This window comes from Populus nigra, chromosome 9, assembly GCF_951802175.1.
Source record: "Populus nigra chromosome 9, ddPopNigr1.1, whole genome shotgun sequence".
Taxonomy (NCBI): Eukaryota; Viridiplantae; Streptophyta; class Magnoliopsida; order Malpighiales; family Salicaceae; genus Populus; species Populus nigra.
In genome coordinates, this window is record NC_084860.1 from 12,854,667 (window position 1) to 12,873,754 (window position 19,088).

Genomic DNA, 19,088 nt, shown 5'->3' on the forward strand with positions numbered 1-19,088 from the left:
AAACCCACTACCGAGTGAGCAACCAAAGATATATATTTTTTTATTAAATATAAGATTTCAAAAATAAAAAACAAAGATATTACTACTGCTAACACTCGCCAACATGATAAAAAGGCTAGTTTTGCAATTAAGAGATTCCATACGAGCTTTCTAAAAGGTGCAAGCGCATGATAAGTATGCGTTATCAACTTTATTTATTAAAAGATGAATAATTCTGGGTAAGAAAATCTAATTACCCTTTATATTTTTGAAAATAACAACAAAATCTGTTTGGAAAGACTAAAAGGTCCTTATGTCCATTGTTCATTTCTCCTTTTATTGTAAGGGCAAGTTTGAATTTTTACTTCATTTAAAAAGCAAAAGACATAAATATCCTTAGCAAACGACAATTTTATTTTTTTTGAGATTAAAGATAATTAAGTTATTTAACTGTTTTAAAAAGTTATAGATAAGACATATATAACCCTATAATTATTAAATGATTAATAAATTATATAAAAAGAGACAAATACTCCAAATTCAATTTAAAGGCTATTTAAAAAAAAATAAAAAAACAAAACTATATTATTGCTGTAGTTGTTTTGTTATAATATTATAAGTATGTTTGATATTTGAATATTTGATGTTTTTTAAAAATATTTTTTATTTAGAAATATATTAAAATATATTTTTTAAATTTTTAAATTTTTAATATTAATATATCAAAATAACCAATAAAAAAATTATTAATTTAATACTTTTTAAAATAAATATATTTTTAAAATAAACCGAAATAACGCAGGGATGCTTTTACGAAATGAGCCCTGGCCCCGCCAAATAGCAAAGATAAAGTCCATTTTGATCAAACGGATGACGTGTCCACATCACACCCACAAATCTGAATCAGCTGACACAGCCCCAGGGCGAGCTCGAAATTCAAAAGCAGAAGACACGTTTTGTTTTAGCTCCATCAATCAAGTTATTATTAAAAATAAAATTAAAAATTAACAAAGAAAAATGTCAATATTATTACGCCACGTAATCCCTCCTCCTCACTCTGTTCTCTACTCCACTTCAGAAAAATCAAAACTCAACTTCCCTTCTTTCCGTAATCCTCGTTTCTCTTTCTCATCGATCAAAGCCACTGCAGCAACTCCGATGGCTTCCACCACCAAGAAGGTTTTTCAAACGACGTGTTGTTTTTTATGTCAAAAGTGATCGATGTTTATTAACCATGGAATTTCTGTCTCAGGTTTTGGTGCCGATTGCCAATGGAACGGAGCCGATTGAGGCCGTCATAACTATCGACGTCTTAAGGAGAGGAGGTGCCGACGTGACGGTCGCTTCCATTGAGAAACAGATTCGTGTTGACGCGACTTACGATGTTAAACTCATTGCTGATTCTCTTCTTTCTGAGTGCAGCGACGCCGTTTTCGACCTCATCACTCTCCCTGTAAATATATATCTTTAGTTATTGTCTCTATTTTTATGTACGCCCTTTGTGTTTTTTTTTAATTAATTAATTTATTTCATGTAGGGAGGGATACCTGGTGCCACAAATTTTAAAAATTGTCAACTTTTAGAAAAATTAGTGAAGAAACAAGTAGAGGATGGGAAACTTTACGCGGCTGTCTGTGCTTCTCCTGCAGTTGCGTTTGGTTCTTGGGGTTTGCTAAATGGATTGAAAGTGAGTGTAGTGTTTGATCATTGATCCTAATTTGTTAATGAAAATCAAATATATATATATATTTTAATTTTTTGGGATAGGCGACTTGTCATCCGTTTTTTATGGATGAATTGAAATCAAGTGGTGCAATAACTGTTGAATCGAGAGTGCACGAAGAGGGGAATGTGGTGACAAGTCGTGGACCAGGAACTACTATGGAGTTTGCTGTTGCTTTAGTTGAGAAATTGTTTGGGAAAGAGAAAGCTGATGAGGTTTCGGGGCCTTTGGTAATACATTTTCTCTGGACTTGTATTTTTTGTTTGCTTTAATTAATATTCGTGTTTGATGGTTGTAACCGTGATTTAAGTATGTACCAAACTAATCAGGTTGCTTTGTTCTATCCAATACCACTCAATAGAGATTATGTTTCATGTCAAAAAAAAAAAAACCCTGCTTGTTTGCATATTGAATTTTGCACTTGAACTAGTAAAGAGTAGATGTGACTATGAGTTCAAGAATTCTAATTGCAAATATTGATTTGCACTTGCCATTTACTATATATGAATCAATTAGAGTTATTGGCGTCTTAATCTCATACTTTATGGGTTTTGAGGTTAATATTATATAAAGTGATATTCTTGAAGATTAAAAGAATAACTTCAAGTCCTACCGCAAATGATGAACTGTTTTGAGCTTTGACACCCTAAGTTCAGCGAAGTGTGCAGAGAGGAGTTTGGAGCAAAACTGAAGGGTGCACATAAGAGCACTCGGAGATGATGTTGAGAAATCTATAAATGTATGCTACCCTTAAAAATATTGTTGGTCTAATGGAATCTTTAGTTTTTTGCTTTGAGTTATAGGTTGAGAATTTAGGCATGAATGCTATATATATAAAAGATTTTCAAACTAGAGCTCTGATCTTTGTTGAGTGGTTGAATGTGTGATTGAGTATTTGATTTAAGCATTCTTGCCTCAGAAGTTATTAAAAGGGAAGTGGGAAAGAGCAGGATAGTTTAGTGTGTGTTTCTTCACCACAATTCTACTGTGTCTTCCAAAAGTATTAAAATTAAACAGTGATTGCGATAAGATTCCGTGTTATTGTGTCTTTGGGTGTTTGTAGTGAGATGAAAGAAGTTTTTGTATTTATTTAAATCCTTGTCTGAGATAAATTGGTTTGCTTGTGCTTTCTATTCTTCTTTTCTGGTTTTGGTGGTCAGTGTTAGTGTGTTCTCTTTTTCCTTTTGCTGGGGTTTCTTTTGTGCACTTCATCTATTTTGAGTCTTGTCTTTTGTTTTGTGCTCTCTAACGTATTTATCAGCTATCAACGAAAGAAATGTAAGGCCTTGGTTGTCGATGATTATCTGCATGGAGAAATGCTCCTTCAGTTATGAACACATATTTCTTGAATTTTTCTGCATTAAATTCTTCCGTACATGTAATGTGTTTTTACTTGATAATATATTTGCATTGGGCTATTCATTACTGTTATCTTGTATGTAGGTGATGCGTTCCAACCATGGGGATGAATATAGCATAAAAGAGCTAAATCCAATGCAGTGGACCTTTGACAATGTTCCTCAGGTTAGATTTCAGCAACTTTTATTTTCCTTGTTCTTCATCTTTAACTCCCAGTTTCCTCCAACCATTCATCATGGCAATCTTCATTCTTTTTCATGTATAGATCAATATATAATAAGCAAACATGAAATTTATTGGCTTTAGTGATGTCTGGTGCAATTTTTGAGTAGCTACTGTGGCTGAGGGGTTAAATTCTTACAGTCTAATGTTATCTATTGTCAACAAGGACTTGTTAAATAATAACTACCATGTTTTATACTGTGGATGGTGTGTCTCATACAATGAGAGGCATTGTCTAACAACTGTGGTTCAGATTTGTGAAAGAGCAAATCTTATTCATCTCCATAAATGTAAGATGCAAGAAGTGGAAACGTATAATTTATACCACATAAGCCAAGGGACTTTGTATCCACAACTGTTGTAACTATTGCTGAAGTTATTCAGATTCTTAGTAGTGTCTTGGCATATGATATATTGTAAAGCCCAATTCCATTACTATAGAGTCAAGACTTCTTGAAGTAATAATTTGCAATGCTTTATCTTGACTGGTCCGGTGACCTGAGTTCATCCAACTGGTTTTTTCCTGAGGTCAGAACTAGATAAGAAGTAAATTTTGAATAATCATAAATAGCTTGTTTTTTTTTTTTTGAAGTGTGGGTGAGAAAGCGGTTATCATACTTTCTGATGGTCATAATTCATATCCAAATGATGGGAAGCAATTAATTAATGCCTTGGAAGTTAATCTTCAACCCTTTGCCATCCTTCAATGTTATGACATTGCCACTTATGCAAATTGACATCATTTGTTTGTTTGTGGAAAATGTGTTTGATGTTTTATGTATATTTAAATCTTCTTTCCTTGCAGGTTCTTGTACCCATTGCTAATGGCACAGAGGAAATGGAAGCTATTATAATCATTGACATTCTTCGACGAGCTAAAGTAAATGTAGTGGTTGCCTCAGTTGAGGACAGCTTGGAAATTTTGGCCTCTCGTAAAGTTAAACTAGAGGCAGATATGCTCCTTGATGAGGCTGCTAAACTTTCATATGACCTAATTGTCTTGCCAGTAAGTTGTTTTATTTTTCCTGTTTTGGTGATAGGCATCTATTGGCATTACCACTTACCAAAACTTTTGCATAATTGCATTGTGGCAGGGTGGGCTTGGTGGTGCCCAAGCATTTGCGAAGTCTGAAAAGCTGGTGAATATGCTAAAGAAGCAGAGGGAATCAAATAGACCGTATGGAGCTATGTGTGCATCTCCAGCTTTAGTCTTGGAGCCTCATGGCTTACTCAAGGTATCACCATGACCAGCATCAATTTAATTGAGCATCAGCAACATTTCTTGTAAAACATCGAGTTATTTAATATTATCTATCTGGTTTAATCAAGATATCACAAGTTGATTTTAGAGCTGTAAGGTTCTGATTGCTTTTGGTGTTTATGATTATTTATGTGGTAATTATTACGTACCTGGTTACTTGCTTATCATTTGGATCAGGCTACTTGGCCACCTCTATTTGTGCTAGATTTTATCATTTTTTGTTACCATATTCTTGCCTCTAATGTCTCTTTGGAGCTAGTTGGTCCTTTCACCAAAAACAATTTGCCCGCCTCCCCACAGACACGAAAGAAACATTCTTACCCTAATGAATTAAACATGTTTTACTTGTAACACATCTTTAAAGTGTGTAAAATGGAAACAACTTGGTCCAAATATTTACATTGAACCTCCAAAGAGAGATTTACTTGAGAGATATGATAGTAGAAAAATTGCTGGTTCTTCAGCTCATGTAAATCTTGACACTGAATGGTCAGATTCAAATCACATTCCTTGCAAACTTAGCTGCCAAGTGGCTCAGAACTAAATTTGTCATGATGTTGTAGCATATGCCATTTGCCTTCTAATACCATTTAGATAGCTCATTTCTTCACCATTGACACCACTGGAGTGAAAATTCTGGATTTCAAGGTGTTTGAAGTAATGTGGCTTACTATTGCATATTATGAGATGGACAATTTTACTTGAGATCATTATAATTATATCTTTATGTTTCTTGTTTCAGAGATAAAAATCTTAGCCTACTACTTTAATTATCATCTGGAGCTAATTGGTGTCAAATAGCTCAGATGACCTTGCAGGAGCATTTCATATTCATTTCTTTGCATATTTATGACATCCTAAATAGCAATGAGGAATGGTTGTAAACTATTAATTAATGGTGTTGTTTGAGGTATTGAGATGGTATTGAAAGTCTGTAGAAGCTACAAGGGCCAAGTTAATTTCCACTTGTAAGGCCGACATAATCCAGAACCAAATTGATCCTGCATTTCATGTATTGGATCTTATACTAGTTTACACACTTAGCATATGAAACTGTGTCCTGCTTAATAAACTGGGTACATCATGGTGATGCACAAGTCTCCCCCCCTCCTATTTTCGGTCTGAGAAAATGCTGGCAATGCTTTGAGATCACAAATTTGTTTTCCTTCGGTGCAGGGTAAAAAAGCCACAGCTTTTCCTGCAATGTGTAACAAGCTGTCGGATCCAAGTGAGATCGAAAATAGGGTTGTGGTTGATGGCAACCTCATCACCAGCAGAGGTCCTGGCACCACAATGGAGTTTGCCCTGGGAATCGTGGAGAAGCTGTTTGGGCGTGATAAAGCGCTGGAGCTCGCAAAGCCAATGCTTTTCACACATCCATAGTGCTATTATGTTTGTAACAGTCTATTTTCGGCTCCTTGAAACATGTATTTGATATAAGAAAATGGAATAATTGAATTCATATTTGATTATGAATTCAATTGCTGTCATTCCCTGTACAAATGAGCATTTTCTTTTCTTTAGAGGATATAAATAACTGGCTTTAAAACACTGATTTGATTTTATGTTTCTGTAAATCCATCTCCGAGCAATCATACTGGTCGCTTCGGTCTTGCAGGGTTGATTGATTCATTGGCCTCCTGCTGCCCGTCTATTGCATCGAAGGTCTCCGGCTGATGGGTTTGTCTATGGTTTAAATGAGTCTTCTTTCCTCGAAACTAACCGGAAAGATTGGGGAAAGAAGTCATTTTCTTATCCTCCTTTAGTCTTGTTCTGGTCGAAATAGGGACGAGAATTCAATAGTGACGGGAAGCTTCCTCGAACTGCTCCGCGGACTGGGTGCGGTGTTCTATAAAGATGAGAGGGCATTTAGAACTTTCAAATTACTCCTTGCAGGTGCCTACACCTCAAGAAAGGGAAGAAAGAAACTTTCACCCGTTCGGGGTGTCTCAAAATTCCAGCCTATTAATTGTTGCAGTCATTATCATTTGACTGGTCGGAACTGAATTGCCTTGTCGATTAGCGAGTTGTGATTGATCTTTATTTGCGTGAGATATAAGAAAGAAAAACATTTGAGAAATACCAATATTTGAAAAATTATAATATTATTTTAAAAAATTACCTCAATTTATCACACACATATATCTTCACAAGAAATATAACTTAACTAATTAGATTATAAATTTATTTTTCAAAAATTATCAGTTCGGGTTTTACAAATCTTAGAGCTATTAGAAGTTTATATGATTATTAACTTTAAGATCCGTAAAATATTAGTTCAGGTATGTACAAGCTGACCAGACTTTCATATTAATTTTTTTAAAAAATATATAATTAATCCCAATTTATTCTTATATTTTAGATTGTCTTCCAATCTATCATTTTAATACACGCACACATTAATGGAAAAACTCGTTTAAAAATCTGAACCCAACTAATTTATTAAAAAAAGTAAATTCGAAGAAAAAGGATCAGCTTGTGGTCCAACTCTTTCACATGTCGGTATTTTCATCTCTTTGGATGAGAAATTTGACAGAATGATAGATTAGAGAATGATTCTAAATTAACGGATAAATTGGAAGCAATTAGATTTGGAAAAAAAAGATTCAACACTAAAAATAAAATATAAACATATGTCAAGCAATTATCTTCCAAAAAAGAATTTACTGTAAATTGATTACATAGTTGATATCTAGAATATTATGTTTTTAACACTTAGCTATATTTAGGCTTTTTTTGGAATTAAATTCAAAACAATGTTTTGTAAAAATTATTTTTATATATTTTAAAATTATTTTAATATATTATAATTAAAAATAATTTTTTTAAAAAAATATTTCCATTTACCTAGAGCAGAGTCAACATATCACGTCACCAGTTAAGCCTTCAAGAACATAACTCCATATATTTTTCTCCTTACAAATGTTAGTTTATAACAGACGGACGGGTGGGATTCACTAAATATTAAGCAAGGAAGTAAAAACAATGACTGTTTATTTTTTTTTATTTGTTAATGTGAAAAATAATTTTTTAAAAATAAAAAAATATATTTTTAATATAAAATATATTTTAAAAAACAATAATTAACCCATGGTTGGAGACTTTGACTTTATGTTTTGTAACTCAATTCCTAGTTTGGATTTATGGAATTGATCGTGTCTAAAAGTCTGTGTTTCTGTTTTTTCTGTTCTCTTACCTGAACGACCGGATTTCTATAAGACTCTTCCTCTCTCCGTCATCTGCTTCTGCCTGCATTACAACTTGCTTTGATCTATCCATTTCTGCCACTGCCATTAGCCAACACCAACCGACTAAGGTGATCTAGAGCCATTTATTTGCTTATCTTTTTTATTGCCAATAAACTGTTGCATAATGGAGATACAAAGAAAAGTCATCAACTTGTATTTCAACAACGGCTTAAACAACAAAGTCGGAATCTTTATTTTTCCTTTTTAGTTTTGTGTCTTTGCGGCAATCAAAGGAACAAGAAAGAAAGTTTCTTGCTTCTCAGTCCTTTGTTTAATGATGTTGAACTAGTAAGCTAGATGATTAGACAGTAGGGTAGGGCTGACATTATTATTTCCTGCTGGCTTTAGAATCTCTTGGATGAAGAGTCTTGTTATCAAGGGCTTAAATTGTGCAAATCCCATGTACAAGTTTAACTCATAAGTTCTGATCCATGTTTTTAGTTCAATCCCATAATGGAGTCATCTGGTTCAGCTCAATGAACATCACCACCTTCATTTGATCCAAGTTTTGTTCTTTATGTTTTCTCTTTATTTCTCGTTTTGGTTGTTCAAAGACCATTGTCTTAGTGCCCTTGTTTGAATTTGTTGTGCTTATTTACTCATGCTCTTTGAAGATATTTGTGTTCATGGAATCTGACTTGGGTCTGCTTCAAGTGCTTTTTAGGTCTTTTAATTCATACAAATATTTTTCTCAGTATTTTGCTTAAAACGTTTATGGAAGACTGTCAAGTTATTGAGATGCCATGGTCATTTGGATGCTTTAGAAATTGGAATCTGCCAAATAACTCAATCGGTTTTTTGGGTTCAATTATTGGTTTGCCAACAGTTTTATACTTCAATTTAATACCTTCAGAATACTAAAACTGGAAGAGTATTTTATAGTTTTCAGATTCTCAGTAAGGAATATTCTTACTGGTGTCTAAATGTGATCGGGATCTTCTTTGAAAATTTGAATGCCTGTTATGGAAAAAGCATTACAGTATTTCCTGTAATTTACTTTGCTGGTAGTTTGGGCACTCATATTTAAGTCCTTTCGGTACCAGATTCTTTTTTCTATGGCAAAAAGCTTGCATTTCGTATTCATTGTTTACCTTCTAAAAAGTATGAGAAACTGTGAGAATGTGCTATCTGTTTGCGTGCGCATAACGTATTGATTAAGAGGGGAAAAAAGAACATTTGCAATATGATTGTCGTTGCCATCATCATTTGACTGACAAATGACTCCATACCTTTTTCTTTTCAATCTGTCAGGAAATAACTATCAAGTTTTGATTGTGCAAGAATGGGCTTACGTGAATGGGATTTCATAATGATTCATGATTTAATTTTTTGCAGGGCTGGGACTTGATTTTGGTGGAGGCATTTGTCCATCCTAACAATCTGCTGATGACTTGTTTTTCTTTTTTTTGCAAAAGGAAGGGAGTTTCCAGAGCTACACAAACCACAGAAGTTGATGATGGTATGCAACTGAATAGACTAATTGTTGTCTCTGTTAAAGAAAAAATATTCGTTAATTGACACTCTTCCTTTTATTATGATGGTCTGAGAATTTACTGAATCAATTTCTCTCAGGCCTATTTCTATGACCAAAAAGTTTCTGAGGTGAAATAGCAGTCGTCACATAAGCTGCACACAGCACGATTCTCTGACTTGCTTTTCCTTCTTGTTTTTTTCCCTCTCCTTTTCTTCTTCGGCAAAATGGGCACTTTCTCGATCACACACAAAGCTCAGTGCTCATATTAATTTTTTTTATCCTATGTACCATGAAAGAACTTATGATGGATTTATATGGTACAGAGGTTTCATGGGCACAGAACACTTGCTCTTACACTTACAGGGAATTGCGAATGGCCACTGACAATTTTAATCCAGCCAATAAAGTTGGAGAGGGAGGTTTTGGCTCTGTTTACAAGGTGATTTTACATGCTTATGGCTTTGTAAACAACCTCTTAGTGGATTCTGAGGGTTTTAATGCGTTGCTATCAAATTGCTCCTTGATCTGAATTCCAGTGATTTAATGGACAGGGAATGCTCAAAGATGGCACCATGGCTGCCTTAAAGGTACTGTCAGCTGAATCAAGGCAAGGTTTAAAGGAGTTCTTGACAGAAATAAAAGTGATTGCAGATATAGAGCACAACAACCTGGTTAAATTGTATGGTTATTGTGCAGAGGGAAACCATAGGATTTTGGTCTATGGCTATCTTAAGAATAACAGCCTTGCACAAACACTTCTTGGTAAGCCCACCATTCATTCATGATTTTTGTTTGCAAACAGCTCATGTTATAAATTTCCTTCATCTTTTAGGTGGAGGCCACAGCAATATCCAATTCAATTGGCCTACAAGGCGCAAAATATGCATTGGAGTTGCACGAGGGCTTGCATTCCTTCACGAGGAAGTCCAGCCACATATTGTTCATAGGGATATTAAAGCAAGTAATATTCTCCTTGATGATGAACTCGAACCCAAGATTTCAGACTTTGGTCTTGCAAAACTTTTCCCAGCCAACCTGACTCATATTAGCACAAACGTTGCTGGAACTGCGTAAGTTCATAAACTCTGTTATACTTTCTTCTAACAGGTATTGTATTTGATTCATTGTAAAATGACATGCAACTCCTAGCAGTTTGTTTTACTAGTGTTTAGCCTAATTGTTGCTGCTTAGTTGCCTTAACAAATAAGATGGATGGCCTCAACAATGTCATACTAATGCATCTCCTCTCATATATTTCCCATGCTATATATCTCTGAGGTGGGTGTGATCATCTAACAATGGCCCATACCTTCCTTCATAAGTTGGGTGAACAGACTGTTATTACTCTTAATTTTTTATGCGTTATGATTTAATTGAACAATTTAATATGCAGAAATTAAATTGAGACAAGCTACTGTGGAGCCTGCCAAAATATGTAGTATGCTTATCGAAAAGTGATAATATGAGACTTTGACGATATGGATTCGAGCCATGGCTAAATAGAATTTCTTTTTGCATATTTGACCCAATTGTCTGTGGAGCCATAGCTAAACAATTTCACGTTCTTGTTTCACATGTGCAGAGGATATCTGGCGCCAGAATATGCAATTCGAGGTCAGTTGACAAGGAAAGCTGATATTTACAGTTTTGGTGTTCTATTGTTGGAAATCGTTTGTGGGAGGTCCAACACAAATAGGCGATTTCCTCTAGAAGAGCAATATCTGGTTGAAACGGTATGAGCCTTTTGAACTCACTACAATTTTGTCTTCAGTGCTTTTAAAGAAAATTCAGGTCTTATTCTTAATAGAATATTAAAGATAATTCTCTTTAACAAAGAGCAGAGTTTCTTTCCTTGATAGCTAATCATTATTGAGTACATACAAGTTAAATTGCTTCAATCTGACTACTCACAAGCTGGGTTATCGATTCCTGCATCTAACATTTATTTCAGTTATGCTGTATTTTCCTAAAGTGATACATCTTTGTAGGCTGCATTTGCATTGGCTACACTCGGTTTCCTTTCTCTGTTGAGTTCATGTAAATGGACCAACTCTTCATTTTCAAATGGTATGGAGTCTTAGAGTGCGCTCTTATTTTGTGCATATGACCATGATGTTTTCTTCATGGTGTTCCATGTGGGCTTTCTTGACTTGTGATGATATGGAGTGCATTGGTGGTGTTCAGTAATTTCCTTGTAATATAGGACTCCATAGGATTAGAAGACAAAAACAGCTTTCAGTTTTAATTAGGTAGCCAATTCTTTTTCCAATGAGACAAATGTTACTTATGTTGAACTTCGTGTTGGGGGAGTGCTGTTCTGATGTCGTTTCTCATGCATTATTCTGTAGAATAACACTGCAACTGTATCTTTGCAGATCACTTCAAGTTGAAGCGTCAGCCATCAAAACCCTCTAGAATAAATGCTCATTTTTGCTCTATGTTGGATGGATCAATTGCCCATTTCAAACTAGAAACACCATTCCATCTTCAATCTACAATTCTACGTCTTGAACTTTGAGCTCTTTATTATTTTAGGGAGTCAGTATACAAGCATTATTTCTCATATGAAGCATCGGTCTTTCCTTTTCTGCCCTGCTCTAGTTTCATAACCCTTACTTCCCAATTCCTCATGTCAGTTAGAGCTGAATGGATTCTGCAATCGATTCCTAAAGCAGTTATTAGATCCTCTATAGATGTCTGTTTCCTAAAGCAGTTCGTTCTAGGTTTAAAAAAAGAGAGGAGCAGTCAGCTCATATTTAGCGATTCTTTCAGTAATCAATGGCTTTTCAGCTTAAATGGTGCAATAATCTAATTTCATTTCTCAAATCAAGTTTTAATGGGCTTCAAAGTAGTTGTCTTTTGAATTTGGTCACACAGAGATCTTGTTGAGTAAAGATGCAATCTGCAGGTATGGGAATTTTATCAGAAGCAGGAGCTGGTTAATTTGGTGGACACATCGTTGGCTGGGGATTATGATGTCGAAGAGGCTTGCAATTACCTGAAGATAGGTCTTCTTTGCATCCAAGACGTGCCAAAGCAGCGTCCATCCATGTCTACTGTGGTCATGATGTTAATGGGTGAGATAGAAGTGAATGACAAGATATCAAAGCCTGGCTTGCTGTCTGACTTCACGAGTTTTAAAGGTGACAAAATGCCAAAACACAAAGGTGGAAAAGACCAGAATAACAAGTGGGAAATGAAGAATTCATCTTCAACTTCAGGCAAGGTCGAAAATTCATCTTCATCATCAGGAGTTGACACTTCATACGCTACCATGACCTTCAGTTCTATATATGACCGGGGCAATTAACAGCATTCTCCTAGTCTTATTGTTGGGAGCAAATATGAGAGCCAGGTTTGCTTTCAAAAGAGATTTTTTGGTAGCGGTAGCTTTTCTGGGAGTGAGAATCTCCTCGTAAATTCTTTTGTAAAAAAAGATGATTTTCTTTCCTACCTTTTTTTTTCTTAATAAAGAAGAGAAATAGGAAGTGATCTGAAAAGATTTACTAACATTATCACTGTCATATTATCACCATTTTTGTTGCTCTTTTCTTTTTTTGGTTCTTTGGGTCTAGAAAGAATGCAGGCATTAAGCAGAGCTCTTTATCACAGTAGACTTTCAGTCTTCTATTAGTGGACGCTGGTCTGTAGAAGACTTTGGGAAATAGTTTGCAACAGTTAAGAATTAAAAATATGAATCAAGGAGAAGATGATCCCAACTGCTGAGGGCTCTCGGTGATCTTTGGAATTGAGGTCGGGCGCCAAGGGATATTATCTGAAACTGATGAAATCCCACTTGAGACGATCATGAGCCTTTTCTTCCTTCCATGCTTCTCATAAAATGAATGACGTCCCGAGTCACAATAATATCATATGTAATCTGCCTCCCTGGAACAAAGCTGCTCTGAAACTTGGTGACCGAATTCGGCAATAGATTTTTGTGTCTGTCCACCAGGAGCTTTGTTCTTGAAGTTGACATTGCAGAGTCCAAGTGGACGAATCGGTGTAGAAGCTCTGGATTAGGACATTTTTGAATTAAGACTAAGTAAGTTTACTTGATGTCTACCACATTAACTGAACCATCTATAATCTGACGAACATATTTGCAAACTGAGGGACCAACAACATGCCATTGAGATTGGTAGAAGAAAGGCTGGAACCCATCTCTGGACCAGGGGCTTTGAATGGTTTCATATCAAATAAAGATATCTCCCTTTGACCAACACGTTCAAGGATAATAAAAACATAAGCGTAATGAAAAAGATAAATAAGAAAGCTATTAAAATCAAAATTAAATTAGAAAAAACTAGAAGGGCTTAGCATCTCATCGTCGATAATACACTTACAGTTATGGATTGAAATGAAAAAATAACAGTTTTGCCCTTCTAAAAAAAGCCTTTCTCATTGATTAGAAACAGAAAACAGTGTCTTCAAATTCTTTAGCATAATAAAATGACTTATTTATCTTTAGAAGTAAAAAATTAATAAATTGACATCATCGGCCTTTTGTTCTTTTTTTATAAGCATGATAAAATGACTAAATACTTCTAAAAAAATACTAATAGACTTTTTTTTTATTTTCATCTTGTTTTTTTAATTAATTAAGTTGATTTAGGTGTAATTTTGTATTTTAGTATATATAAAATATTATTAAAAAATAATTGGTACATACGGTGTCGTTTGATCTCCAAACTCCACCTTTCACAGTAGTGTTGGTAGTGGCACATCGAGTTCTTCCTAGTGGTATGGCTTCGACGAACTATTTTTCTTCTCTCTGCTCTTTTTTCTCTTTTTGCCTCAGGTTTCATGCCGCCTTTTCAAAGATTAAATGTGTCATGTCAGTTTGTATTTGTATCATTTTTTGTTTTTATTTTTTTGATTGTTATTTATCTTTTTTTTAATGATATTCGTGTTTTATTTTGTTTTTCAATTATGTCCTTTATCATTTGATTTTATTTAAAAAATTTTTTATCTAATTCAGTCCTCATTATTTTTATTGCTATTTTTTTTGTTTTTTTTATCATTTTCTTGATTTATTTTATTTTTTAATTTCATCCTTCATTATTTTATTTTATTTTATTTTTTATACCAGATTTAGTCTTATTTTTTTAATTATTATTTTTTTTTTAATTTCATCATTTAATTTCTTTTATGATGTCAACCCTGTCATTTTAAGCTACCAAAAAGTGATTATCTTCTGTAAAAGCACCAAAACTTATGCTGTGAAAGTAAACGATTTCAAGAAATCTGAGCTGGGCATTTATAAAATTTATGAGGACGACTTCTTTGCTGATAAATTTTTGTTCTTTGATTTTGTAGATGTTGTCTCGTATTCGTATGAGCAAAAGCTATCCTTTCACAGTTACAGTAGTATTGAAATGATCCTCGCATTTGACTACTTGAGCATTCTTTCAGCTTTTCTGTGTCTGTTTTGTCCCCTGCAAGCAAAATCCATGAAGATATGGATCCAGTACTTGAAATTCTTGCACTCGTTTGAATTTTGGCAAACAAAAACTGGGCAAGCTTCTCTTTTTATCAAAGCATATACATGGATAATTTTTTTGTTATTTTTTACTTATGATCACATGTAAATAGACAAGTAATGTAGAGAGATTATATAGGCTGGCTTGATCTTCGAAGAATATCGAGTAAAAACAATAGAAACAGGAACAAAAGGCTGATGAACAATTTCATCTTCTTCTGTAACATCTAAACCACAAAATCACAAAACATAGCACTCTGTACCCAATAATAAAACCCAACATCACAGCTAAATTGCTCCATTTTCGTGAATCTTTCAGGCCTCGCTGTCTGAGGAACCCACTTCCATAAAGTTTGCATTCCCCTTTATCATACTCTATGCACCTCATGTTGCCTTGCTCTCCTCCATATTCATTTATTAAAAAACATTCAAAGGGGTACTTGAATAAACTCAGATAATGCATGAAAATCCAGTAACTAGGAATCTTATTCTTCGATATGAAGTAACCGGAGAAAAGAAAAAAGGATCCCATCAGTCCTGAAATCACTGACGTCCCCATTATGAAGTTAGGCACTAGTGCACTGAAACAAGCTACGAACGAATTCGACATCAAAATCACCATCCACACCACTAGAGAAAAGTACAGAAATCCATCAACTGCCCTCCTCAATCCGACAAGCCAGTAAACAGGGGTAGAGTAGAGAAGAGCAACCATTAAAAGGAAAGGAAGAAAGATGAGGGTGTTTGATAGAACATAAGAAGAAACTCTATAAGCTCCTCTTGAGGTCTCTCTGGTCAGTATTCTTCTTTCTTGCAAAAAGATAGGCAGGCCTTCTGTTGTGGAAGATAGCAAGAAGGTGAGACTGAAGACAAAAAACCCGATTCGAGTCTGCAAAGCAACTTGCCCTGTTTTCTTTCCAACATTCAAGTATATGGTTCCAAGTATTAGTCCAGCGACCAGCGCTTGTATCACTCTTGTAGCAAATAGTTGCTTGGTTCTGAAAATGTTGCTGCAAAACCTTTGTCCTAGTATCAAAACCTCCCCCAATATAGAATTAGGATAGCAGAGAGGCTTTTCTTGATGATTGTTAAAGTTTGGGGTCCTCATGGTATGGCCTCCCTCATTTCTGGTCTCATGAGAGCATTCATTGGTGATTAACACTGAATTTTGCATTTCCAGGCTTTCTATGGCATCGATGGAAAACTCAAGCACGTTGACATGGAGAGGAATTTGATGACCAGAAAACTTCAGTCTTTCTTCAAGAGAATGCAATGAGCCATCATGGACAACATATCCATTGGAAAGCAAAACAAAGCGATCAAACAGCTCGAGTATTCGAAAACCTGGTTGGTGGATGGTTAAAACAATGGTCTTACCTTGATTTACCACCATTGACTTGAGCAGAGTCGATACATGAAGAGCTGATGCTGAATCCAGACCTGAAGTTGGTTCATCAATGAAAACAACGGCAGGGTCATGGACTAAATCAACTCCAATCGAAACTCTACGCCTTTCGCCACCGGAAATGCCCCAATTTGATCCCTCACCTATCCTTGAATCTGCAATATGTTCCAGTCCAAGCTCCTTCAGTAGCCTTCTCACCCTATTAGCAGCCTCTTTTTTCCCTCCTGGAAGCCTTAAAAGTGCACTGTACAGTAGTGTTTCTTTAACTGTTAGCGATGGAAATAGAGAATCATCTTGAGTCACATACCCAGATATTCTCCGAAAATGTTTTTCTTTCATTGGCTGGCTATTTACCAGAACTTGACCAGACACCTTACATGAAGATATCTTTCCAGCAAGGATCTCTAGTAATGTGGTCTTCCCTGCTCCACTAGGACCAGCAATTGCGGTGATCTCTCCGGGCCTAGCTGCACAGCTCACGTCCCTCAGAATGAATTTTGGAACTCCTCTTGGAGTCTCTCCACAACAGATCCAGTTGAACTCATCAAATTTGCTGCATAACTTGTAGGACAATTTTTTGGTTTCTATTGTATACGAAGTTTTCTGGCCACCAGACACTGGTGCCTGCACTGGCAATTCCATTGAGAGGATAGAGGTCTATAGAAAGTCCAAGCAGAAGAAGATGAAGATAGCATATGCAAGATATGCGAAGAAAAGACGGGAGATGAGCTAACTCACCAAACTGGGTGTTAGACGCTAAGCTTGAAAAAAATGGCATGCATGGGCTTAGGCAGTTTACGCAATGGACTTAACTTGGTAGCGATTTCTATTTTCGTTCGGGGAAGTGGATTTCTGGTAGAGGTTTGGAGAGTTGGAGAGTTGCAAGAAAACTCAAGAATGGAAGAAAGAAAGAGCAAAAAATGTTGGTAATGAAGTATTTCAGGTGAGCTGATTATTGACTGCGTAAGGTTGGTGTAGGTGGCCTTACCATCTTCCCTACCCGAAATTGCCAGCTCAATATATTGGTTGTAAAATAATAAAAATGGCCTGAAAAATCGATGTGCAATGCTAGGATGCTAAAATGGTCAAATTGGGATTTGTGTACTCCTCACGGGGAAATTAATATTAAACTACTTTTTTTTTATTAAGAAAAATTGGGCACCTGATGAGAGGAGTCACTATTAATTTTAATGTTTCTCTTTTGTTTGTTTAGTGTTTGGAGAATTTTCTAATTTGATTCTTTTTTCATTTTATTCTTAAAGAGTGTTTTTATGATTTAGAGTTGATAATTTTTTTATTAACTTTTTATGGGTTCTTGCAATCTCGAAAAAAAAATATTTTTATATTAGATTGATATACAATAAAATTTAGTTTTATTGTCAAGAAAATTAAAACTTCATAGCCAAAATTGACAATGAAACAAAAAACAACCTCTTTTCATGAGGCGTGACTTTAAAAACATTATTCTTAAAAAAAAAAAATTATTTTGATCCTTTTAAGTTTAGATTTTTTTTTAAAAAACCTTATTTTATTCTTGTTTTAGTCATTGAATTTGAGTGAAAAAAAAAATGTCATAAAAAATTGAAGTTTTTTGATTGATTAAATGTTGGTTTGAGGTTAAATATGAGTTTATTGAGATTTATATGGATGTTTCTTATGTATTTTTAGGTAAACAATATGTCGTCTATCTTCCGAAAGATTTGTAATTGAAAACATCATTAGTTTCATCTGTGTTTAATATAAGAAGTTTCATTTGTCATAACATTGTCCCCATACATTAACTGTTTTATGTAGAGGTGATTATTTTCGATTCGGTTCGGTTTTTTAAAACAAAAATTGGTTTAAACCGGTTAGCTCGGTTTTTTCTATTTAGCTCGGTTTTTTTTAGTTTTTTCGGTTTGGGTTCGGTTCGATTTAATTTTTTCAGTTTTAGGCTTACAAAACCGAAACCGAACCGGCCAGTTTTTTCAAAATTTTAATCGGTTTAATTGGTTTTTTTTTCACGGTTTGGTTTTTCTGTTATTTTTTTTCCGGTTTTTCGGTTTTTTTGGTTACCCCTAGTTTTATGATTTGTTTAGTTTAATGAAATGGTTTTTAATATTAGTGAATATTGTAAAATTTAAAAATATAATAGACCCATGATCTCATTTTTATTTTGATTATTTATGTTTAGTGATATATATAATTAAAAAATCTTGAGAAAGAACTCTAAAAAAAAACATGGGATCTTGTACACTTAGATAATATTACAAAATTTATTCTCTTATTAAAATTATTGTCATAATACTATATTTGTGAAGTACTTTTGTCTAATGAAATTCTTTTTTAAAATAAGATATATACATAAAACAAATATATAAGATAATTGATGTGAAGGGCCTTGTTAAAATTTAACATGATTATATTAGTATTATGGTTTTTATAAATTCTTTTGTTTTGAAGAGTTTTGTTTTTATATAGATATGAACAGAAAATTTATGCTAACTTTTCATTAAGAGTTCTTTTTTAATATTAGTTGAGCTTGTCAAAAAGCATAAATTCATTCCTCTAGAATTAAAGATAACATAACATATATAAGACAAATAACTTAGGATGCACTAATAAAAAAACATAACTAAGCTTCAAATAATTTAATCTCTAATAAACTAACTATTAAATGATAAAATTAGATATATATATATATATATATATATATATTAAAAAAATAAAAAAATTACTGTTGTAAAAAATAGTATTTTGTGAGATGTTGCATAATAAAAACAATTTTTCTTTTATTTTTTTTACTAGATGATTAACCCGCTTTACGTTGCGGGTTAAGTTAATTTTTTTTTAACGTAAAAAAAATATTTAAATATTGCTAAAGTTTTTTTTCCTAGCAGGAAAAAAATTAAACCGTGTGAGGGTTTACTCGATGTAACCCGATTGACTTCACTGG

The 19,088-nt window shown here is 34.2% G+C and overlaps 3 protein-coding genes across 6 annotated transcripts; 2 read left to right on the forward strand and 1 right to left on the reverse strand.

Annotated features, from left to right (window-relative positions):
• Window positions 1–948: 948 nt before the first annotated feature.
• Window positions 949–6,095, forward strand: LOC133703932 (protein DJ-1 homolog A). The gene is made up of 8 exons (XM_062128681.1): window positions 949–1,158; window positions 1,232–1,432; window positions 1,517–1,666; window positions 1,747–1,932; window positions 3,146–3,226; window positions 4,089–4,289; window positions 4,378–4,518; window positions 5,721–6,095. The coding sequence occupies exons 1-8, from the start codon at window positions 997–999 to the stop codon at window positions 5,925–5,927; spliced, it is 1,329 nt and encodes a 442-aa protein (XP_061984665.1). The 5' UTR covers window positions 949–996; the 3' UTR covers window positions 5,928–6,095.
• A 1,567-nt stretch (window positions 6,096–7,662) lies between these two features.
• Window positions 7,663–12,778, forward strand: LOC133703071 (cold-responsive protein kinase 1-like). 4 transcript variants are annotated; one of them, XM_062127477.1, is made up of 7 exons: window positions 7,663–7,860; window positions 9,128–9,251; window positions 9,590–9,705; window positions 9,818–10,028; window positions 10,099–10,336; window positions 10,849–10,999; window positions 12,175–12,778. In XM_062127477.1, the coding sequence occupies exons 2-7, from the start codon at window positions 9,179–9,181 to the stop codon at window positions 12,574–12,576; spliced, it is 1,191 nt and encodes a 396-aa protein (XP_061983461.1). In that variant the 5' UTR covers window positions 7,663–7,860; window positions 9,128–9,178; the 3' UTR covers window positions 12,577–12,778. The 4 variants fall into 4 exon arrangements, with proteins under 4 accessions (XP_061983461.1, XP_061983463.1, XP_061983464.1 ...); XM_062127479.1 differs by lacking the exon at window positions 7,663–7,860 and adding an exon at window positions 9,365–9,394; XM_062127480.1 differs by lacking the exon at window positions 7,663–7,860 and having other exon boundaries at window positions 9,235–9,251; window positions 9,803–10,028.
• Window positions 12,779–14,944: 2,166 nt separating this feature from the next.
• LOC133702673 (ABC transporter G family member 10-like) lies at window positions 14,945–16,828 on the reverse strand. Its single transcript, XM_062126995.1, has one exon. The coding sequence runs from the start codon at window positions 16,793–16,795 to the stop codon at window positions 14,957–14,959; it is 1,839 nt and encodes a 612-aa protein (XP_061982979.1). The 5' UTR covers window positions 16,796–16,828; the 3' UTR covers window positions 14,945–14,956.
• Window positions 16,829–19,088: the final 2,260 nt, after the last annotated feature.

What these genes read in the sequence shown, in the direction of transcription:
- LOC133703932 (XM_062128681.1), top strand. Translation starts at nt 997, where the DNA reads ATGTCAATATTATTACGCCACGTAATCCCTCCTCCTCACTCTGTTCTC. An exon ending in TGGCTTCCACCACCAAGAAG is followed by an intron (nt 1,159 to 1,231) that starts GTTTTTCAAACG and finishes TTTCTGTCTCAG; the next exon opens with GTTTTGGTGCCGATTGCCAA. An exon ending in TCGACCTCATCACTCTCCCT is followed by an intron (nt 1,433 to 1,516) that starts GTAAATATATAT and finishes TATTTCATGTAG; the next exon opens with GGAGGGATACCTGGTGCCAC.
- LOC133703071 (XM_062127477.1), top strand. Translation starts at nt 9,179, where the DNA reads ATGACTTGTTTTTCTTTTTTTTGCAAAAGGAAGGGAGTTTCCAGAGCT. An exon ending in AACCACAGAAGTTGATGATG is followed by an intron (nt 9,252 to 9,589) that starts GTATGCAACTGA and finishes TATATGGTACAG; the next exon opens with AGGTTTCATGGGCACAGAAC. An exon ending in GTTTTGGCTCTGTTTACAAG is followed by an intron (nt 9,706 to 9,817) that starts GTGATTTTACAT and finishes TTTAATGGACAG; the next exon opens with GGAATGCTCAAAGATGGCAC.
- LOC133702673 (XM_062126995.1), bottom strand. Translation starts at nt 16,795, where the DNA reads ATGGAATTGCCAGTGCAGGCACCAGTGTCTGGTGGCCAGAAAACTTCG.